We start from the raw sequence: 22,326 nt of genomic DNA on the forward strand, positions 1-22,326 counted from the left end.
TGCCATCCTCAGCTTTCGGTGATGGAGTTGGCTTGAACGAGAAGTCGTCGACATCTATGACACCCGCATCGATGGCTTTGTTGAAATGGAGAAGGAAGAGATCGTAAATGATGAGGCTCCCAAGAAATATCTTGTAGACGATGAGAGATGAGGAAGAAGTTGCTCCGAAGGGGAAAAGGAGGGCGAGCATGCATTCGCCCTTGAAAGGATACAACAACACGTCGAGGGTGTTAGCGACTTTTGCAAGAGGCTATCGTTGGAGGTGAAGATGAGTGAACAGTAACAGGGGGATGCGACCACAACGCAAAAGAGGTCATAAGGTAAAATGGTAAAGATGATTAGAAAGAGACGTTTCGCATGAATAAGACGACAAGGGTGCTCTGCATGCAATAATGGAAACTGGGATCTTCCTTCTTGTTTATTTAGTTTTCTTCGAACAAAGTCTTGGGTTGATTGTTCCAACCTATAATTTGGCGCAGCTAAGTCTACAGTAGGTTCGCTGTCTCAATTTGCCCGGTCACCGCTCCACCAAATCCACCGATACATTGCCCACGCATTTTAGTCGCACCCTATCGTCCACCGCACGCTCCATCGGAGACATGTTTGGAGCCGCTGAGAGACACCCGCCCGCCATATGGAAGGTATATTATTCGGGCAAAGTACGACTAGTATGGAAAGCACCGTTGGACCGATTCTCGCTCGTCTCTCCCCTTCCTTCCTCTTCCCACCGCGTGCTCTACGTCAATGGCTGCAAACCTAACACTCGACCACTTCCTCCCACCTTCAGTCTTCGCCTCCTCCTTTTGAAGGCGGAAGGGATGAAACTTGTATAAGAGAGGCCTTGGGCAGCCTACAGCCGACAGCTCTGTCGCAGAGAGCTTTCTCCTATTGTGTTTGGATCTTGCTTTCCTCTCTCTGTTATCCAGTCCGTAGAGATCCTCCTACTCTTTCATTAGTTCTTATTGCGTGGGAGCGATGGTGGGGATCAATTTGAGGCAGACGACGATGGTGCGGCCAGCGGAGCAAACGCCGCGCCGGAGGCTCTGGAATTCGAACCTGGATCTGGTGGTCCCGCGGTTCCACACGCCGAGCGTGTACTTCTACCGGCCCAACGGGTCGCGGGGGTTCTTCGACGCAGCGGTGCTGCGGTCGGCGCTGGCGCGGGCGCTAGTGCCGTTCTATCCGATGGCCGGGCGGCTGGGGCGGGGGGAGGACGGGCGGGTGGAGATCGACTGCAACGGGGAGGGCGTGCTGTTCGTGGAGGCGGAGGCGCCTGACGCGACGGTGGACGACTTCGGGGACTTCGCGCCCACCATGGAGATGAAGCAGTTGATCCCGCATGTGGACTACACTGGCGACATCTCTTCCTTCCCGCTGCTGGTGTTGCAGGTTTGGACTCGCCGCACTCGCTTCCTCACGGCATCTCTTCCTACCACTTCAATCGTGTTTTGCCTTCTTAACACTTTCTTTTCCTTCTTCTTCTTCTTCTTCTTCTTCTTCTTCTTCTTCTTCTTCTTCTTCTTCTCTCTAAGCCAAACATTGGTTTATTTTCACAAATAATGTGTGACATGTTGGATATTAAGTCTATTTAGATCATAACGATTAAACACTACTACAAACATTCGGTATGAAAGCATGTTTTCGAAGGCTTTAGTCATTCGATTAGGATGCCATCTTTCATGAACAAGTCAGCTACTGTCTCTTGATCTTCCAAAGTCCACTCTTGCGTATGACGACTAAGTAAAACCTTCTTTTGTCGGTGCTGCGAATTGGTCAAAGGATCGATCATCATGCATGGAAAAATTGCAAGTTGCATGTGGAGACTTCTTCCAAGTCCTTTGTCTTCTTGAACTCTATTCTCCTTGTACTCTCTTCCCAAGAACTGCAGCTTGTATTCATATCAACAAGGTAGATAGCCATTGCAGTCTGAGCTCACGACCGATAAATGGAAAAACGCAGGTGACCTACTTCAAGTGCGGCGGCGTGTCGTTGGGTGTCGGCATGCAGCACCAGGTCGCCGACGGCTTCTCCGGCCTGCACTTCATCAACTCCTGGTCCGACATCGCCCGCGGTCTCGACGTGGCCGTTCCTCCCTTCATGGACCGGAGCATCCTCCTCGCGCGCGACCCCCCGACGCCTTACTTTCCCCACGTCGAGTACCATCCTGCCCCCCACATGAAGCGCCACCACCGTCCTGGTGCGGAAGACTCTGTCGAGGCCCCCACCGCCGCCGCCGTCGATATCTTCAAGCTCACCAAGGCCCAGCTGAGCCTCCTCAAGCTCAAGGCACCGCCGGGTCCCGCTTCCTACAGCACTTACGCCCTCTTGGCGGCCCATGTGTGGCGGTGCGCGTGCGTCGCGCGCGGCCTCCCGCCGGACCAGCCGACGAAGATGTACATCGCCACGGACGGCCGGCAACGGCTTCGGCCGGCGCTCCCGGAGGGGTACTTCGGGAACGTGATCTTCACAACGACGCCGATAGCGACGGCCGGGGAGGTCGCGGCGGAGGGCTGTGGGCCGGCTCCGGCGGCTGGGAGGATCCAGGCGGCGCTGGCGCGGATGGACGAACCGTACCTGCGGTCAGCGCTGGACTACCTGGAGTTGCAGCCGGACCTGGCGGCGCTGGTGCGGGGGGCGCACACCTTCCGGTGCCCCAACATCGGGCTCACCAGCTGGGTGCGGCTGCCCATCCACGACGCCGACTTCGGGTGGGGCCGGCCTGTGTTCATGGGCCCCGGCGGCATCGCCTATGAGGGCCTGGCGTTCCTGCTGCCCAGCCCCACCGGCGACGGCAGTCTCTCCCTCGCTATCTCGCTGCGGGCCGATCACATGCTCAAGTTCCGCAAACTCATCTACGATATGTAGCTCCGAATTGTCCATTTCATTCGTACTAATTTGTATGTAAACCAATAATTTCTACGGAATTTAATTAACTATAATACAAAAAAATTAACTGACACAGTGAAATATGTCATATGAAGCTTTGAACTTTCCATATCAATTTATTATAAATTAAATTAATACTTATAAATCTTCTTTTTTTAGTATTAATATTTTATTAGGCTAATAATTGTTTGACCGAGCTTCTCTAGTCTTCACGAGTATGCACCAATTAATTCGTAATCTTGTCAAATATAATTTCAGAATTATGTATTAATTCGAATAAATTTGACAAAAAATATATATTTTTTCCAATTAGTTGATCAATTTTGACTACTATGTATAATCTATTTCAAATCTGATATTTGGATAAGCCACTAAGTGTTATGACTGGTGATGGGTCAGAGAACGCCAACATTCCAAACCAAAGTCAACAAAAGGCGGCCCCCAAGAAATAAAAATCAACATAACATCGTCCTTTTCTTTGGCACCGATGATAAATCCTCCGGTGGCTTTCCAGCTCTTTCCGTCGTGCTCCTCCTGTCGACCCTTTTCCTTGCGGAACACATCTCCGTTTCCAGATCGACGCGGCTGCCGCCGTTCCCGATCGCCTTCCGCTCCGATCGACGCTCCTCCGTGAGTGCATCTCAATCGCCCATCCCTTCCTTTTCTTGCGTCGGCTGTTCTTGGATTCGGTACTTCTCTTGATCTGCGCGTTCTGCTGGTCGGCGTAGTCGTCTAGGAACTTTTTCCCCCGCACGTCTACGTGTTTCTTTTGAGATCAAGATAAGTATCTGCCGGGTGTGGGGGGGGGGGCGTTGTTTGATGTCGCTGGCTAGTGCCCTCGAGCTATGTGAGCAGGACCTTTTTGACCGAGGGTTTCTTGATGTTGACGATCGTGGTGGCGGTGTTGCTGCTTAGAAGTATTTGCAAAAGTAATGGTTCTAGGGCTATCAAATATTGTTTTTCTAATGGCTTTTTGCACAACGGGGCATGTTGGGAAGAGATGTTTCTGTTGATGTATTTTGGTAAATGTGAAGGATGTCAAATTATCCCCATCGGAATTATTGGATTTTATGCCATTTATCTGCAATCGGTGATCCTAGAATGCACTTCCTTATATTAAAGCAGTTTTGAGCTGGCAAGCATGAATGGTCAAGAACCTTAATATCGTTAATTTCCTGGAAAAATAGTATTGATGATGTAATCAATCTACATCCAACAGATAAATTTCTGCTTTTGAAATGTACTGAAATAGATAGAAGAAAATAACACATTATGCACTCATCAAGACTGATGAAAACCCATCGGTAGTAATCTATATTGATCCATGAGAGATCATTGCTGATCCGTGACATGCATGAATTCCCTTTTCTAGAATGTCTTAAGGAAAAAAAATGCCGTAAGATTGTTGAGCTCACACAAATTATGCAATACCATCTTAACTGAAGTCTTTTAAATATACTGTAAATCAGAACATGAACGTCGAGATAAACTATCACCTTATAGAACGATGTGTTGTTTAGTCTTTTGCGGTTGGTGTACAGCCTACAATGTTAATTGAGGTTGTAGATCTTATGTGCATCCTTAACGTATAAATGTGAAGGTGTGCAACATTTCTCTGGATTGAAGAAAACATGGATTAGTGACTGCTGCTTGCTTTTTCTTTTCTGTCTTTGCTTTCCAAGAATCATTAAGCTTTGAGTTAGAGATTTATCTGGAAGCATATCTGTAATTTTGGTAGATGCATCTTAAATGTTTATATACCTGGAAATTCACTGCTTATATTTGATGATTTGTCTTGCAACCTAAAGAAACCATCTTTGTTGTCTTTGTTGATTTCTTTCATTTTCCTTTGAAGTAGCAGGAAATTGCATTAAGAGTGGCCACCTTAATTTCAGGTAAAAATGTATTTATGGTGTCATTATTTTGTGTTAATTTTTGTATGACATTCTATGTGGACATAAGCTTTTATTTGACTTACCCGTGACTCAGAATGGGAATCTACCTTAGCAGCCCAAAAACTGAGAAGTTTTCTGAAGATGGTGGGAATCCCAGGCTTAGGTTTGGATTGTCATCTATGCAAGGTTGGCGTGCAAGTATGGAAGATGCGGTGAGCAATACTATTAAAAATTTTCTTAAAGTTAATGTTTAATTATCCAGCATATATATGTTTTTGTTGAAGCATCATTGGCTATACATTGTAACTTGTCATTATAATTAATAAATTTGTGGCATTTAGTTATTTTTCTGTGATAATTATTTGTATGCAAATTTTGCTCAATTAATCGTGTGATGTTCCACGACGGGAATGCCATTTCATGAAATGTTATGATTCTTTCAATCCTTTTCATGTTGGATGCCAAATGTCCATTACTTTCAGCTTTTTCTTCTTTTTTGGATAACAACCTTCACAATTATCAACTGTGTGGTCAATCAAAGTAGTTTTGGTAGTTGGTAGGTTTGCACTAACTCATGCTTATTTTGTAGCACTTGAAGCACTGAATGTCTAGGTGTTGCTGTTATTATGGTCCAACACAGGTTGGAAATTTTTTTGTTATTTTTTTGTATATTGCTGATCGTATGGAAATTGGTTTATTACCTGGAAATGCCAGTACCATACCAATCTGGTAAGTTTCGGTAGTCGGTATAAGATTGATATTTAATACCTTGCTTTCTGATTAATCCCTCCTTTAAACTACATGAATGTGGTTGAGTCAACATTAAATTGTGCTTAATTATCTATGTTTAGTAAAAATGCAAAATAACTCGAATCTCCATGAACTTGAGAAGGAAAAGGATCTGGAGCTAGCTCAGCTGTTTGTATTCAAGCAAAAGGCTAATAATGTTGTGTCTTGTTATTAATTGAATAACTCTTGTTCATATGGCGCATTTGGCATTAACGGAGTGGATATTTTTACCATTTATAAAATTTGGTCTTTGCTGATCCATGTTCTGTTTGCTTTCCATGCCTTATTGGCTTACACAGGCAACTTGCCACCTTATTATAAAATCTTGTCACTTGATTCATTTGGCCATGTGTTTGCATTTACCTATATACCATGTGTGAGACATCAGTTTCTGTTATCATATTCTATGTTTCACACTTATTTCTCACATTGCAATCCCAGCATGCTGCTCTGCCAGATCTCGACAATTGTACATCATTCTTTGGTGTTTATGATGGCCATGGAGGTAATGCTTTTAATTTGATGCACTTTCTAGAAGTTTACGCTCTTTGTTTATAAGCCATCATAACACCTATATCCTTGGTTTTTGGACCTGATGTGGGAAAGCCTTCTTCCTTGTCTTTAACATCACATGCTATGTAGCAAAACTAATGTGCTTGCTGGAATATATCAATACTTGAATGCATCACAAGCAGAAAATTTGCCTAGATATTGAAGAAATATGATTTGGTACACACACGATAAATAAAGAAAAACTACGATGTTTATAACTACTGAAAATGGCCTATTATGTGATGAAATCATGAATTATGGTCATATGATTATGATGTGCTTTCTTGTGTGGAAATAGAAAAAGTGAACTTCCGTTTCGTTTAATGAAAAATCAGTGCAACTCGAATTGTGTATCTGTACCTGTTAATGATATGAAACGTGGGAAGTGGGGACTGGCCTTTCCATCCACTTCAGGAATAGTTATTTGGCCCTTGACACATCAAAGATTGGTTACCTGCCTTGTCTCATAACCAAATCTTCTATACAAGAGTCTAGGTGACTAAAATACTAGATTTTTCTTTTGTTCATGGGGAGCTCCTTCTCAAAATTTTTGTGATTGCTTTTGTTCTTTAATTCTATATTTTCTTTTATTGTAAATGCTACAAGAATTGATATGTTATAGCAACTGGTTCCGCTCTATCACTAGTTATCTTCCTATTTCTATCTCATATGTTTTTTATTCTGGGGTGAATCCTGATTCAGGAAAAGTAGTTTCCAAATTCTGTGCAAAATACCTACACTCTCAGGTTCTCAAGCATGAGCTTCATTTGGGTGGTGATTTACCTGCTTCAGTACGAAAAGCATTTTTTAGGTATAATCCTACTTCCGTCTTCCAGTATCTGATGCTTTGAGCTGAGCTCTGAAATTCAGTCGTATCATTATCGTTAATACATGGTATTTCACTAATCATATCATTATCGTTATAGCAGAGAACTTAGTAGTCTAATGCATTAATTAATATGTCCTAGACTAATGCATTAATTAATTTGTCGTACATCTGATGCTTGTTTTGACACAGAATGGATGAGATGATGCGAGGACAGAGAGGGTGGAGGGAGTTAGCTATATTGGGGGACAAGATGGACAAATTCACTGGCTTAATTGAAGGCTTGATATGGTCCCCAAGAGGTGGTTATTCTAATGAACATGCAGATGAATGGGCCTATGAGGAGGTAGTATATCAATCTAGTGATGTAATAAGTTTGTTCAAGTTGTTCTGTTGTTTCATTTAATATGTTGGAATCCCATATTTGAACACTTTGTATTTGTTAGTTGTTAAAAGGATTGGTTATCATTTAACTGTCTGTGAGCGAGGTTTCTTGCTCATATGTTTCCGGTACATATTATATCTTAGTACAAAAATTAGAGAAAAAGATACAAAACATGTTCTTATAAATCATCGCATCGTTTTTACCAAAGATTTGCCATTTCAGCATCTGTTCCTTGTCCATGCATCATAACTGAGATTGTTCTTGTCGGTGTCAGTTGTTAGACCAAATCCGGAAAACGAGTACATTTTGTAAGTATTAGTGCTTCCATTGGGAATCTTGTCATTCAACTGAACTCTTTATCAGGGACCACATTCTGATTTCTCTGGACCAACATCTGGAAGCACAGCTTGTGTGGCAGTTATTAGAAACAACCAACTCATTGTTGCAAATGCTGGTGATTCTCGTTGTGTTCTGTCTAGGAAGGGCCAGGTTTGTGAGGAATTCCTTCTACTGATGTGTGCTCTCTTGTGCTTTCATCAAACTACATCGTAGATCAAAGATGTGCCTCCTTCATGTAATTTTATTTGTCATCTTTTTTCTTCGTAGGCGATCAGTTTGTCAACAGATCATAAACCAGATCTTGATGAGGAGAGGGAAAGGATTCTAAAAGCAGGAGGCTTTATCCATGCAGGGCGAGTAAATGGAAGCTTGAACCTGGCTAGAGCAATTGGTACTTCCACAGTGCAGTTAATAAAATTTGTAAGCCTGTCTTATGATTTTGTTTGAACTTTTGAGACTCAACTTTGTGGCAGGTGATATGGAATTCAAGCAAAACAAGTTCTTGCCTGCTGAAAAGCAAATTCTGACATGTAATCCAGACATAAAAATTGTAAGTTTTTCACAATTCTATTGTAGGTAATGGTTGAAGTTGAATTCAAAACCTCTTTTACTCCAATCTACAGTGTTCTACGAGTCATGTGACAAGTCCAGATTTGGTTTGTTGATAATCGTTGTAGGTGGAGCTGTGTGATGATGATGACTTCCTCATTCTAGCATGTGATGGAGTCTGGTATGCCTTATCAGCGAATCTAACTTTAAGATAACAAAATGTAGCATAACTAATCCCACGGTGAATTTTCTCAAGCATTATGTGTCTCATATATCGGATGCAATTTCTGGCCTTTATGTTTTGACAAGCTTGTATTTGATATCTGAGAGTCATTCATGTGGATAATTGATTATTTGATTCAACAGTAAGCCTCAAATGCTAGTGTTGTCAAATGTCCGTCCACAATATAAATTTTGCAGGAGTATTGTCTTTCATGCTTCCCATGCATCAAACTACTTGGACAGTCGGACTAAATTGTATGTCAAATGCTTGATGTGCTTGGGATCTTTTTTCTCTTGGAAAATTGGGACTATTTCTGGTAGGTTATCTTAAATAAGTAGTGATGGTGCATGTGTCCTGATATGATAAAAAAAAACTAGATTTAGAAAATATATAACAAGTGTCTGTGCCAGAATGGGCAACTGAAAGTGTGTTCTTCATTGGTAGGTAATAACAAGCTTGTATTTAGTCATCACCAACTGTTCCACTGTCATTGTGACCCGCTGAGTAAAAAATCACACTTTATTGCGGCTTTATATCATATTAACCTGTACGGAAATTTTCTGCCACACAATGCAACTTTTTTAGGACATATTACAGAGAATTAGATTCAGCAACCGAGTTGTCATTTATATATGTAAATTTGAAGTATTACTGTACTTGATGGTGTTTGTGGCTCATATTACCAGGGATTGCATGTCAAACCAGCAACTGGTGGATTTCATCAATGAACAGATAGAAACTGTGAGCATCTATTCTTTGATCACGTTTAAGCAGACTTGTTTTTCAGACCTTCTCTGCCTACCATATAGCAATAATTCAAGCTATAAAATCAATGACCTTGTTGCTATTTATTGTTGAATTTGCATTGATCATAAGAACTTGCATACCTTGCGTACTCAATAACTCAACTCAGGCAATGGAAATTGTTTCAATTGCTTATTACTATGTCATAGTCTATAGATTTAATGGAAAAGAGTGGTTCTACTGGCTTATATTAATCGTGGCATTCGCTGCCTGACTGCAGGAGAGCCGCCTGTCAACAGTATGCGAAAGAGTACTGGATCGGTGTTTGGCACCAAACACTATCAGTGGAGAGGGATGCGACAACATGACGATGATACTGGTGCAGTTCAAGAAGCCTCAAATCCAGTGATACTGATCCATAGCACGTGATCATGCTACGGTGAGCCAGGGGTGTCTCGGTGGTCTTCTATCCTGTGTAGATCTGAAAGTGCAGTGTACATAACCAATATGACCCCTTCAAAGTTATAATAGCTTAGAGGCCTGGATTCGTCATCATATGATGGAATTCCTTGGAACAACATGGTATCATCATTGTCTCCTACTTCCTCTGCAGTACGTCTATGTTTGAGTTGCAACGAATTCGCTTCCAATTGAACGTGTAAATCAGTGTCCAAGGTTTGATTTATCTTATTTTGGCATTTGTAGACATCTACATGGAGCGGGTTTGGAAAGGTATATTGGACTGTTAGCCCGCTTACCCGATCCGAATCTGACTCGATTAGATGCCTTTACATCTTCGGATTGAGTTTTGATTTTTGCAGCGGTGACAAAAGCAGAAGGCATCGGATGTCAGTGGGAGTTCTGATTCAGGCGCTGTTCTCGAGATCTCGAGGGCTCATGGGAAAGCGAGGGACATGGAAGAAAGTCCAGTCCCATCACAAGAACGATATCATGCTTCGTGTGTACCATAACCACAACGATAACACGGATTAAAGTGCATGTGTATTCGGTGCTCCCAATCATTTGGCGATCGGATCTGTTGCTAAGGGTTTGAATCTCTCATCTTGTCATTAGTGAACATTACATTAGGCTATCTAATGTTGATTATATGGATTTTTATCATAAAATTAATGAGAATTTGAATGTTCTAAAGTTATTTCATATTATAAAAAAAGAAAAAAAGAAAAAGAAACATACCGCTGTAAAAGATTGAACCGGTCCGGACGGATCGATCCGGTTCGATTTCGATCACGACTCTGGGCCGAGTCCGGATAATAGCAGGATTTCTCTGGAACCCTTCCGACCAAACCTCTCGTGCTCTCTCTCTCTCTCTCTCGGTCCCGCTTCCTCCGCTCGCTCTCGTGCTAATGACTACAATCCTGAGAACGCCGGCGCTCTTCCTCCACCCTCCGGCGGAGGTGGCGGCACGGGCGGCTCTTCCGGCGGCGCCGAGGGGACCTCCGTACTTCTGCGCGAGGCGGAGGATCTCGTGGTCTTTAAAGCTACAGCTGTCCCCTCTCGCCTATAGGCGTCTCTGCTTCCCAAAGTTCAAAATCTTCGCCGCCTATGGGGACACCACAGAAGCCGAAGAGATTGCGGAAGCTGTGGAAAAGGTATCGTCTATGTGCTTCCGGTCTGCTCTTTTCTGGTGCAGAGGCACGATTTCGTTCCGAATTCGTGCTTTTATCGATTATTACCACTCTGAATGGAATGGTTTCGGGTGATTATTTGGTTTCTTATGCGTGTATTTAGTTATTGCGTTAGAAATTTTGTTGCTAGTCTCTGATTTAACCGATCCCCCATAATTTGGTCGGTAAACACTTAACTTTTTTGTGACACATTTTTGGCTATGACGCCACGCCCTCTTCCAGTAGATATTCATGATCGATCGTGAATGATAGTGTGAGTAAATTCCTGATAGGCCTTCTTGAAACCGAGTTTGTAGGGACATTTTTCCAGAGTTTGGTTGGTTAATTTTCTGGAATACCAATCATACGGGAATCTGAGAGAAAAGACCATGGGAGCGGTAAATTATCAGCGTGGTAATTATTTTTCTGTTCTGATGCAAAGTGTGGTATTGTCTGGTAGGATCTAGAGAAGGCTGATGACAGTCAAATGCTTGATAGCCTTGTTGATCTCTTTATCGGTGGACACAATCTTGATTAGAACCTCATAAAACATGGAACTTTGTTTTGATTAATAAGGATGCTGTAAAGAATTCAAGAAGACAAACTTCCTTTTATGTTCTAGAAATATAGCTGAGCAAATGAGTTTAGGCAACGTTATTAAGACAAATGTTGGTGCTTTTCTTCTTTCTGATATTGTGCTCAAAGTTGATCTCTAGTTCTCAAGTCTGTTGGTCAAACTTTGCATAAACAAATTCATCCTTTATTCTTATAAGGTGAGCAGACATACATTTGCTTCTACTCTGAAATTTAGTCATGCAAACATGACAAATTTCAGATAGACATGTCAAAAGACCTTCATTGTTAACGGTGGATTTGGATTATTACACAAGGATATCAGGATCAATGAGAAACATGCATACAGAAATCTTATGTTGCCAATTCTTCTTAAAGTGTCTCGTAAATCTCTTTAAGTGGTACAGAAAATTATGCATGCATCACACAATTCAGAGGCTGCATGAGCTTGAAATTGTAGGTAGGGTCATGGTAGATAAATCATATGAATAAGGATATTAGGGTCAATGACAAACATGCAAATGGTAATCTTGTGTTGCCAATTCTTAATAAAGTATCTCATAAATCTTGTTAGGTGATACAAAAAAATATGCATGCATCATGCAATTCAGACGCTGTAGGAGCTTGAAATTGTAGGTAGGGTCATGGTAGATAAATCATATGAATGTATTCAGACTGTAGTTCTTTCAAAGATGCTGCTTGAAGAATGTTTGTTGTGGAAACAATTAATAGGTAAACACATATATATGTTATGTATATTGTGGTTGCCCCTAAATTTCTGCTACCATTTTTTCTTGTAAGTTTGATGTAAGTATAAATATTCTCTAGCTTTTTAGACCCTTTAAGACAACTTCAAAGACCTCTTTCTGGGACCCATTGAAGAGATTCAAGAAACATTTTTTTTAATTATAGGTTTTAGATTGCTTTTGTCTATCGATATCATTTTTGTCAATTAAGGTTTCATTTTTATTAAATAGACTGATAACTTAAGATGGGAAAATCATGTTTTGGATAGGATAGCTAATGTTGGTACAGGAAAATGTTCAGATTAATACAAGGATTTAGGCAGCTTTTATTCATTACCCTTTTCCTTGGAGAAGTTATAATATGAGAGGGTTATTCACATCTGATGCTTGCTTATATGGTGTTGGCCTTAAGAGATCATAATATCATATGATGAATTTCTTGCAGAAAGCCTGATATAACACTGTGCCAGTGATCGTTAATGATATTTTATGTAATGATGTAAGTAGTTTTGTAGAGTCAATGAAGCTTTCTTTCCAATTTATGTGGGACTGGTACTGCACATTTTTTGGCAGATTCTGATGATTAATATAGTGGAAGACCATAATAAGAAGTGTGAAAATTCAGTTGCTGCTAGACTAGTAGTTTCTTCACCTTTCCATTTAGGTCTATTTTCTTAATATATCATTGGTTTGGTGGATGTAGTCCTGAGGCACGTGTGTCTTTTTATATATATGTATATACATACATTACATATATATACATGCAATATATATAACACTTTTAGATCTAATTACTTACCATATACATATGACTTATGTCCATTTCTGATAATATCCACCGACTTAATGGTAGCCTCTGATCTTAGTACTTTATTTCTTACTGTTAACTATGAACTAAAAGTTAACAGGTTAGGAGGACTAACAATGTTGTTCAGGATCTTTTTTGAAGGAAAATGCTTGGAATAACTTGAGCTCAATTAGGATATGCTGATAGGTGTTGAGATCTTATTGCATTTTATATTTAGTTTTCTTCATATGCAACTTTTTCACATCTTCATGGATTGTCAAAGATCTTTTTGGAAAATGCTAAGTAGAATAAATTTTAATTCTGTTGACAGGAACCTAGTTTTATGATAGTTGATAGAGGTGAGGTGGATAATCATATTTTGGTCTCAATTCATTTCACTTAAAACCACAATTTATTTAGCTTTTCTATTTTGTGAGTGATGCCTGATTTAGTCATGCTAACATATTTATTTTTCAGGATGATTCTGATGAAGAAACTTCTTTAGAGGATGGAGCAACTGATGGCGGCATTATTGACACAGAAGAAACAGTTTCTTCGACTGTGCTGTTGTCACTGCAGTCATACAAAGAAGCTTTGGCAAATAATGACCAAACCAAAGTTGCTGAAATAGAATCATTTCTTCAGTCAATTGAAGATGAGAAGAATTCTCTTTCATCTAAAGTTGCTGCTTTGGCTGAAGAATTATCAACAGAACAGGATCGCATTCTTAGGATCAGTGCCGACTTTGACAATTTTAGGAAAAGGACAGAGAGAGAAAGACTTTCTTTGATGATGAATGTGCAAGGTGAAGTTATAGAGAGCTTATTGCCTGTTTTAGACAACTTTGAAAGGGCTAAAACTCAAATAAAAGTGGAGACCGAGGGAGAAGAGAAAATTAATAACAGCTATCAGAGCATTTATAAGCAGTTTCTGGAGATCCTGACCTCTCTTGGTGTGGAAACAGTGGAAACTGTTGGGAGTACTTTTGATCCTATGGTAAGTTTCTTTGCTTTCTGTTTTGTGTATATATGGCTCATGTTAACTTCGCTGTCTGCTTCTTAGTTCAGTTACTTTATTCCATCAAACCATTTTATATCTTTCAGCCATGCTGCAATCAGAAATATACTGCTTATATGTTGTTCCTGAATATCAGAACTGAAATTGGGGATCCCTACCACAAATTTCTGCCTGGGTCAAGATTCATCATTGTTTGTAATTGCAATATAAATATATCCTAATATTACTAGTTTGAGGGACATATAAGGATATCCCTTTTTTTTTTTGGGTACACTATTCATATTCGAGAAACCAAATTTGAAATACACCCAGACTATAATACCTTGACTCCCGAAACCGGCAAGTATCTGATTTATGCCTGGAAAACAAAAGCTGGGTCAGGATTCTCTATATCTGTTGATTAAATTCTTTCCTTAGCTTACGTGCTTGTGATTTGTTATTGAAGCTTCACGAGGCAATTATGCGTGAGGAATCAATGGAGTTCGAAGAGGGCATCATAATTCAAGAATTTCGCAAAGGTTTCAAACTTGGGGAAAGGCTCTTGCGTCCATCAATGGTGAAGGTTTCTGCTGGGCCAGGACCACAAAAGGCGGTAGACGAAAACACGGTGGTAGAAGATGGTGAAGCGAGTGAAAGCAGTGAAGAAGGTGGAGATTCTGAATAATTTGTACAATCTAATTTCTGCCTTGCAATTTTGTATGTTCAATTATGTTTCTACAATCTAGAAAGCTTTTAGTGTGCAGACATCCAAGTTGACAAACCAATTGCTTGCTGCATTTTAAGTTTTGAAGCTTTTGTAGGCATACAACTGCAACTTTTTTATTTTTTTATTTTTTGCACTTATCATTATTGTCATGCTTGTGGGTAATTCTTATATGCTTTGCGCAAATGCAATCGTTTTTCCCAATATTGTGTAGTACAAAACAAATTGTTTTTTGAAGGCAGTAGTTTAGCGTTCGGCAAGGAGGAAGAGATTGCAGATTTGTTCCTCTGTCGTCCTTGACGTGAGCGTCTTCCAAGCTGACCACCTCCATGATCCTTTCTATGGTTTCATCCTCCAGGTATTGCTCTCGCTTCGACTTCCATCAGCATATGCATTACAATCCATTCAGGAACTCGTGGGATTTTTACTAAAATTGGCGTTGCAGGTCGACTTCCATCGAGGGACTAAATGTGCTTGTCATTTAGGATGATGAGCCCAAAGGGTGTATGAGAGTCGAGGATGAATTTGGCCACTTTGATTCTTCTGCTCCCTAAATGAAGGGAGGCTAATTATGTTTATCAATATAGATAATTCTTAGGTCAAACCTATTATAAATTGTCTACCAGATTATTGAATTGAGGTCATTTATTGTTTCCTTGCCTTTTTTTTTTTTTTGGAATTGACTCGAGTGTCAGAGGAATTTTATCGAAAAAAATATATCGGATCTTGATTTTCATATAGGTCATTTATTAAAAAAAAAAATTATGAGTCATTTTTAGTCGAGTAAGAGTTGGAGCATCGCATCATATTTTTATCATCATCAACATTATTTATTAGACGGAGGGCTCACGAAGTCTTCATTCTCTTGTTGGGTGTAACATAATGAGCGAGGAAATTACAAATACCGAATTAGGAGATAACTATTCGTAATATTTTTTTTATTATTTATAATTTTATTTTAATTTTTTAATATTTTTAAATTATTTCTTTGTAAATGAACGTAAACATTATCTTTTTTTCTCTCCTTTTTCTTTTTCAAACTCTTTCTCTCCTCTTATTATTTCTCCTCTACCTTGTTTTTTTTCTTTCTTTTTTAAGGACAACAACGAGAGGAGGGTAACCATCACGAGGATGGAAATAAGCAGTTATGGAGGAAGGAAAAAAAAGATAAAATTAGTAATACTGGGACTTTAAATAATAAAATAATATTTTATTTTAAAAAAGATATTATTAATAGTAAGGAAAGAATGTGAATAGTAATCTTCTAGAGTTATCCTCTACCTTATGGGAATCTCTTCAAAACACCAAAATAGTACCATCTCATCTAAAAGGAACAACTCTTTACTAACCATGGTAACTTATCAACCGACCCTAGATAGAAAGAAGCCCATGAGTCATCCTTAGCCCTCCTAGGCCTTATAAGTGTGTCAAATGATGATTTATCATACCTCACCTTGCTTTCACGCCAAAGTGTTCTTCGACATCATCTCATCTTCCTTGAGGAAATGGGAAAGTGAATTTTATTTCTTATTTTTCAAGATAAGATGGTGACTTATCACGCCTCATCTTGCTTCTCATCGCCAACTGTGTTCTTGATATCACCTCATCTTCCCTCTGAGAACATTAAAAACAAACAAAAAAAAACTCTATCTCTATTTTAATCATGAGAAATCTCATCTATTTATACCGTAATTACTCGAGCTTTATGATTATATGCTTGTGCTTTCATCATGTGTAACCTATAAAATTTATTATTAATTCTTTGTTTCTCATAACCCATGTAATATTCTTTTTTATGATCGATTGATGATGTATCTACGGAGCCCAAGCAATTTCACTCTCTGGTCGGTCGATGTCCCTCTCGCCTTACCAATGACACTTCCTCATCTTTAGTACAACACAATAATTAAAATAAGGAACTAATTAGACGATGTCACATCATTTCTTAATGTTTCAGGAACATTTATGTACGACACGAAGAACCCACGAGGAACCTTCTGTCGCGCACCTTCTCTACCTTCCTTGCCTGATGTCAAGGTCACTGGTTTTCCAGGTGAACAGTCGTCGCCGGTCGTGGGGAGGTGGGTTAGCTACGGTTGTCACCGCCTTTATCAGAACGCTATCGATGGCGTCGCCGTCGTCATTGCTCAGCCATGACTCCACCTGCTGACGACTGACATAACGCGTGCAGTGCGAGTGGGCAATCACATTTTCAACGAGGACTCGTTCCATTCGTCTATCCTTTTCACTATCATTATTATCCGTCTCCTTCTTTCAATTCACCGCTCTCTTCTTCCATTTCTTATGATCATGTTTTCTTCGATCGTGTCTGAATTTTCTCGATAGAATGAGTCATCGTTTGACTCGATCAAACTGGATTACTGATCTCTTTCGTGGAACTTCATCTTGCTCAGACTCATTTTCTTTCATCTTACCATTCAATCAGTCCCTTGTTTCATTAGGACTCTTCTTCCAACCCCGATCTTACTCTTTCTGTCGAAAAACTAAATCGAAATTCTGTTCATTATTCCCAATATCTTCATGTGTTTCATGCAAACTCCAGCTTAATTTGAACATGCGTTGCTGCAATTCAAGTATCTTATCCACCCATGCATGCACGTTTCCCAGACGAAGCAATCTGAATAGGAAAAGAACACAGAAGAATTTACGTGAAGTTAAGGATCACGTCGACCTTCACCTGTTGCAACCTCCCCTTGCCGGTACCTACTTCGTGGCCTTTGGTTCCCATTGGTTCACTATCTTGTGGCCTCCCTTACATCGTTCCACTGGATAGCATCCATATTACCACTCTCCGCCGAGAATATATGTCCGAACACTAACGTACATACAATTACTATTATGATTATTATTCATGTGCTTACTATTCAACTAACTTACAAATTCTAACTTAGTCATCTACGTGAGGCACATGTACATATATGAGGAAGTTGTAGGTCAGGCTATAGATGTGTAGTTAGGATCTTTGAGGCAATCAGCAACAGTAAGAAGAAGACAAAGGGATGGCCGGTGTAGTTAGGATTACTGCTTCCTCCGTCTTCCATGGCATCTTTGGTGCTCTTAACAATAAGCACCAAGGCGCAGAGGCACCCGCCTTGCTCCATGGTGTGCTTGAAGTTACAATCTACGAGGCCAATCATCTCCACAATGTCACTGAAGGCTTGGTTCTTCAGGTAGTTTGCTCAGCCTTCTATCTCTCTTGTGGTTAATGTGTGGCAAAGATTCTTTTCATGGTGTAGTGATGGCATTCCAGGCTGCTGAGAGTGTACAAGAAGCTTTCAAGGACAAGCTTGCTCATACCAGGCTCTTCGCGGCCGTAGAGATCGGTGCTGCGACGGTGGTGAGGACGCGGATGGCTGAGTTCCAACCCGACAACCCAAAATGGAACCAGTCTTTCCGCGTCTACTGCGCTTATACCTCTCCTTATGTCGAGATCTCCGTTCGAAACCAGCTCCAAGTTGCACTCGCCATGGCCGTGGGCCGGGCCAAGATCCCCGCATCCCAGCTACTCACCGGGGAACCAGTGGAAGGCTGGTTCGATCTCTTCCACGACGATGGCCTCAAGATGCACAACGCGCAGGTCCATGCCGTCCTCAAGTTCACACCTGTCACCGGCGACCCATGTTGGGACGTGGGGATCTCGAGCAGCTTCAGTGGACTCTCCAACGCCTTCTTCCCCCTGAGGACCGGATGCGAGGTCACTCTGTATCAGGACGCCCACAAGTCCAATCAATTTCGTCCGGCCATCCAGCTCGCCGGCGGGAAAGATTACCAGCCTGCAAGGCTGTGGGAGGATATCTACAATGCCATGGTGGAGGCCAAGCACTTCATCTATGTAACTGGGTGGTCGGTCAATGTCCACATCGAGCTTGTTCGCGACCCGGAGCGCATGATCCCAGGAGCAGAGGCCGTGACGCTCGGGGAGCTACTGAAGCGAAAGGCCGAGGAAGGGGTCGCCGTCTTGGTCATGCCGTGGAATGACCGGACCTCCTTGCCCATCCTGGAGGATGTCGGGATGCAGTTTGTAGATTTGATGAAGACTCACGACGAGGAGACGTTCAAGTTCTTCAAAGGAACCAAGGTGAAGTGCTTCCGCTGTTCCCGGAACGCTGACCCCTCCCTCGCCTTCGTACAGAACGGAGAGCTCAAGCTGATGTTTTCCCACCACCAGAAGACGGTGTCCCTGGATGCTCCCTCCGGCGACGGAGCTAGCAAGGTAGTTAGTTTTGTCGGTGGGATCGATCTCAGTGACGGCAGGTATGACGATGAAAACCACACGCTGTTCGGAAACCTCTCCACCACCTACCTCAATGACTTTCTACAAGGCAACTTCAAGAATGCCGACCTCCACCATGGCGGCCCGAGGGAGCCATGGCACGACGTACACTCCAAGGTCGAAGGCCAGGCAGCTTGGGATGTCCTCACCAATTTCGAGCAGAGATGGATAAAACAGGCTCCAAAAGAGTTGACGAATTATTTGGTCAACGTCAGGGAGCGGCCACAAATCTTCCCTATCCCCTCAGACTCCGCGACAGCAGAATCATGGAACGTACAAGTATTCCGATCCATCGATGATGCTTCGGCCATTGGATTCCCTCCCGACCCATCTCAGGCTGACAAGATGGGACTGGTGACCGGGCAAAACGTCACGTTCGAGCAGAGCATCCATTCGTCCTACGTCGAAGGCATCAGAAGGGCCAAGAGGTTCATCTACATCGAGAACCAGTACTTCTTCGGGAGCTGTGCTTCATGGGGGGAACACCAAAACTGTGGCTGCTCGAACCTGATCCCCATCGAGATTGCTCTTAAGATTGCCAGCAAAATCCGCAATGGGGAAAGGTTTGCGGTTTATATAGTGACCCCCATGTGGCCGGAGGGAATACCGGAAGGGAACACGGTGCAGGCCATACTGCACTGGAACAGGCTGACCATGGAGATGATGTACAGCATCGTAGCCAAGGCTATAGAGGACAAAGGCTTGGTTGGAAAGGTGAACCCTGGTGATTACCTCAACTTCTTCTGTTTGGGAAACCGAGAGGAAAAGAAACCTGGAGAGTACGTTCCACCGAAGAGCCCGAAGCATGGCACGGACTACTGGAGAGCCCAAACCAACCGGAGGTTCCTCATCTACGTTCACTCCAAGCTGATGATAGGTCAATTCTCTACAGACCTTCTGACTCTCTGTTATTGTCCTCTCCCGTACCATCGGACTAACTGGTGGTATCTTCTACAGTTGACGATGAGTACGTGATCGTGGGATCTGCAAACTTAAACCAGAGATCCCTAGCAGGTGACAGGGATAGCGAGATCGCGCACGGATCGTACCAACCAGCGCATCTTAATGGATCGGATGGTCGAGCCCGTGGAGAAGTCCATGGCTTTAGGATGTCACTGTGGTACGAGCACTTCATGAGCTACTGCGCGGACACGAGCATCTTCCTCGATCCCGAGAACTTGGAATGCGTGAGGACGGTGAGACGGTTCGCCGAGGAACTGTGGAGCAAGTACGTGGGGGAAGAGGTGGTGGATCTTCGAGGTCACCTGCTTCCATTTCCGGTCCTGGTCTCTGAAGCTGGGACGTTATCAGATTTGCCAAAGGATGGACGCTTTCCGGATACGAATGCTTCCGTGAAGGGGAAGCGATGGGTGCCCACTCCACCCCTCACTTCTTCCAGCCGAGTCACTGATTTGCTTACCACCTGAAAGTTTTATCTGTTACCTTTTACTGTCCAATAAATGGTCAAAATCTGTGCTGGTTTACGGTCAGGCGTCATTCTCTTTGTTCGAAATAAACGTTTCCGAGGTGGATCCATTATTTGATATTCCACTCAATTTAACTTCTATAAATGGAGTTTCTTTTGCATAGAATGAAATGTTAATATTTAGCTTCTACTAGAAGGCAGGCAAAATTAGAAAGCGAAAAGCACAAAAACGGGTCGCTGTTGGACTTTTTCCTTTCTGAATTTGACCAATAAAGAACACCTTTTATCTCAATATTACTATAAAGGACTTCTTTTAATACATATTACTTCTATTTTTTTAATGAATAAATTTATGTTTATTTTGAAGTTGATTAGAACAAAGGAAGACAAGTTGTAATGGTATGAAATGACAGAGAGACGGTCAGTTGTACGGAAACCTAATTTTCGATACTTAGTGTTACGGTAAATAACTTTTTTAACCGAGGTCTGGGGGGTTTGCTCGGTTGGTTCTGGGGTCCGAATGGCTGGGATTGAGCGCGCCTCCCCTCGAGATCAGGTGGCAACCGATCGCGGGGAATTGGGCCGGCGAGGTCCGCGACGCCGGGTCTGCTTCCGCCTGATACCTGCACACAGGTCGGAGCGGTGGTTCCGCCCGACCCCTCCGACGATCAAGTTAGTTCCTCGGAGAGGGTTTTCCTGGACCCAGTCTATGAAACAGAGAGGGTCTCCTTTGTTGGCGTAGTTTCTTCTGCCCTTTTGTCTAGGACTCTCCGGGGTATTTGTAGATGAGTCGGATGTTACCTGATGTGGCAGTTTGCAGGGTACCGGGGTTGCGTGGTGAACGCGGCTACCGCAGGGTATGGGCACGCCTTGGTCGACGCGCCTTTTCGCCTCGGTCGGGGGCATGGAGTCAAATGCTGAGGTTCGTTGGCCGAGGGTCGGTGACGTTGGCGCACATCAAGTCGGCATTATTGCTTGCTTCCTCGGTCGGCGCCCTCTTCTGGCTGGACCGGTCGTGGAGGTCATCCAGGCACGGCGAGCGATGGTGCGCAGGGTGCGAGTGTTAATGCTCGTTCCTCGGGGCACCATGCCGCTCATGGTTGGCAGATGTCGTGGTACGTTACGTCAAATCCGTCACGTCACGTCAGGTCTGTTTTTACCCCTATCATATCGCCCCCCCCCCCCCCGAAAGGAGCTATGCGTCGGTTTTTGCATGCAGGGAGTCTGATGCATGGCTTCTTACTTCAGGTAGGCAGTTCATGCGGATCCGAGGGGAATGACGCAGACGAGCCGGTCACGCGAACGCGTCTCGAGCAGCACGAGGCCGAGGTGTGCAACTTAGTCAGGAAGCCGCGCAGAGTTGGACTCGGGGGCAATGGAGCCGATGAGGGCCGAGGAGCACGGCGCAAGCGGGGTGACCACGCAGGTGTGGTCTCGGGATGGCGCAGAGCCGAGGTCCGAGGAGCACAACGCAGGCGGGGTGACCGCGCATGTGTGCCTCGGGTGGCGTAAAGCCGGAGAGCCGAGGAGCACGACGCAGGCGGGCTGGCCGCGCAGGTGTGCCTCGGGATGGCGCAGAGCCGAGGTCCGAGGAGCACAACGCAGGCGGGGTGACCGCGCAGGTGTGCCTCGGGTGGCGTAAAGCTGGAGAGCCGAGGAGCACGACGCAGGCGGGCTGGCCGCGCAGGTGTGCCTCGGGTGGCGTAAAGCCGAAGAGCCGAGGAGCACGACGCAAGCGGGCTGGCCGCGCAGGTGTGCCTCGGGAGGCGTAAAGCCGAAGAGCCGAGGAGCACGACGCAGGCGGGCTGGCCGCGCAGGTGTGCCTCGGGTGGCGTAAAGCCGAAGAGCCGATGAGCACGACGCAGGCGGGCTGACCGCGCAGGCGTGTCTCGGGAGGCGTAAAGCCGAAGGGTCGAGGAGCACGACGCAGGTGGGCTGACCGCGCAGGTGTGTCCTGGATGGAG

General features: G+C 43.3%; 4 protein-coding genes across 8 annotated transcripts; all 4 read left to right on the top strand.

Moving 5' to 3' along the window:
- The first annotated feature begins 764 nt into the window (after positions 1-764).
- On the top strand, positions 765-2,947 carry LOC135625877 (hydroxycinnamoyltransferase-like). Its single transcript, XM_065130996.1, has 2 exons — positions 765-1,389; positions 1,960-2,947. The coding sequence occupies exons 1-2, from the start codon at positions 976-978 to the stop codon at positions 2,863-2,865; spliced, it is 1,320 nt and encodes a 439-aa protein (XP_064987068.1). The 5' UTR covers positions 765-975; the 3' UTR covers positions 2,866-2,947.
- Positions 2,948-3,309: 362 nt separating this feature from the next.
- LOC103969087 (probable protein phosphatase 2C 60) lies at positions 3,310-9,878 on the top strand. Of its 4 annotated transcripts, none has more exons than XM_009382509.3 (12): positions 3,310-3,516; positions 4,742-4,781; positions 4,876-4,993; positions 6,012-6,075; positions 6,825-6,933; positions 7,141-7,294; positions 7,697-7,822; positions 7,940-8,063; positions 8,146-8,222; positions 8,350-8,402; positions 9,131-9,185; positions 9,469-9,878. In XM_009382509.3, the coding sequence occupies exons 3-12, from the start codon at positions 4,877-4,879 to the stop codon at positions 9,595-9,597; spliced, it is 1,008 nt and encodes a 335-aa protein (XP_009380784.2). In that variant the 5' UTR covers positions 3,310-3,516; positions 4,742-4,781; position 4,876; the 3' UTR covers positions 9,598-9,878. The 4 variants fall into 4 exon arrangements, with proteins under 4 accessions (XP_009380784.2, XP_064985904.1, XP_009380786.2 ...); XM_009382511.3 differs by having other exon boundaries at positions 3,359-3,516; positions 4,745-4,781; XM_009382510.3 differs by having other exon boundaries at positions 3,360-3,516; positions 4,748-4,781.
- A 610-nt stretch (positions 9,879-10,488) lies between these two features.
- On the top strand, positions 10,489-15,286 carry LOC135625274 (uncharacterized). 2 transcript variants are annotated; one of them, XM_065129829.1, is made up of 5 exons: positions 10,489-10,801; positions 13,400-13,918; positions 14,385-14,586; positions 14,881-15,000; positions 15,088-15,286. In XM_065129829.1, exons 1-4 carry the CDS (start codon positions 10,556-10,558, stop codon positions 14,940-14,942), a joined length of 1,029 nt encoding a protein of 342 aa, XP_064985901.1. In that variant the 5' UTR covers positions 10,489-10,555; the 3' UTR covers positions 14,943-15,000; positions 15,088-15,286. The 2 variants fall into 2 exon arrangements, with proteins under 2 accessions (XP_064985901.1, XP_064985902.1); XM_065129830.1 differs by having other exon boundaries at positions 10,490-10,801; positions 14,885-15,000.
- Positions 15,287-17,449: 2,163 nt separating this feature from the next.
- On the top strand, positions 17,450-20,552 carry LOC135624212 (phospholipase D alpha 1-like). The gene is made up of 3 exons (XM_065127628.1): positions 17,450-17,833; positions 17,914-19,813; positions 19,894-20,552. Exons 1-3 carry the CDS (start codon positions 17,663-17,665, stop codon positions 20,361-20,363), a joined length of 2,541 nt encoding a protein of 846 aa, XP_064983700.1. The 5' UTR covers positions 17,450-17,662; the 3' UTR covers positions 20,364-20,552.
- Positions 20,553-22,326: the final 1,774 nt, after the last annotated feature.

The sequence above is a fragment of the Musa acuminata genome, chromosome BXJ2-10 (genome assembly GCF_036884655.1).
Source record: "Musa acuminata AAA Group cultivar baxijiao chromosome BXJ2-10, Cavendish_Baxijiao_AAA, whole genome shotgun sequence".
Lineage (NCBI taxonomy): Eukaryota > Viridiplantae > Streptophyta > Magnoliopsida > Zingiberales > Musaceae > Musa > Musa acuminata.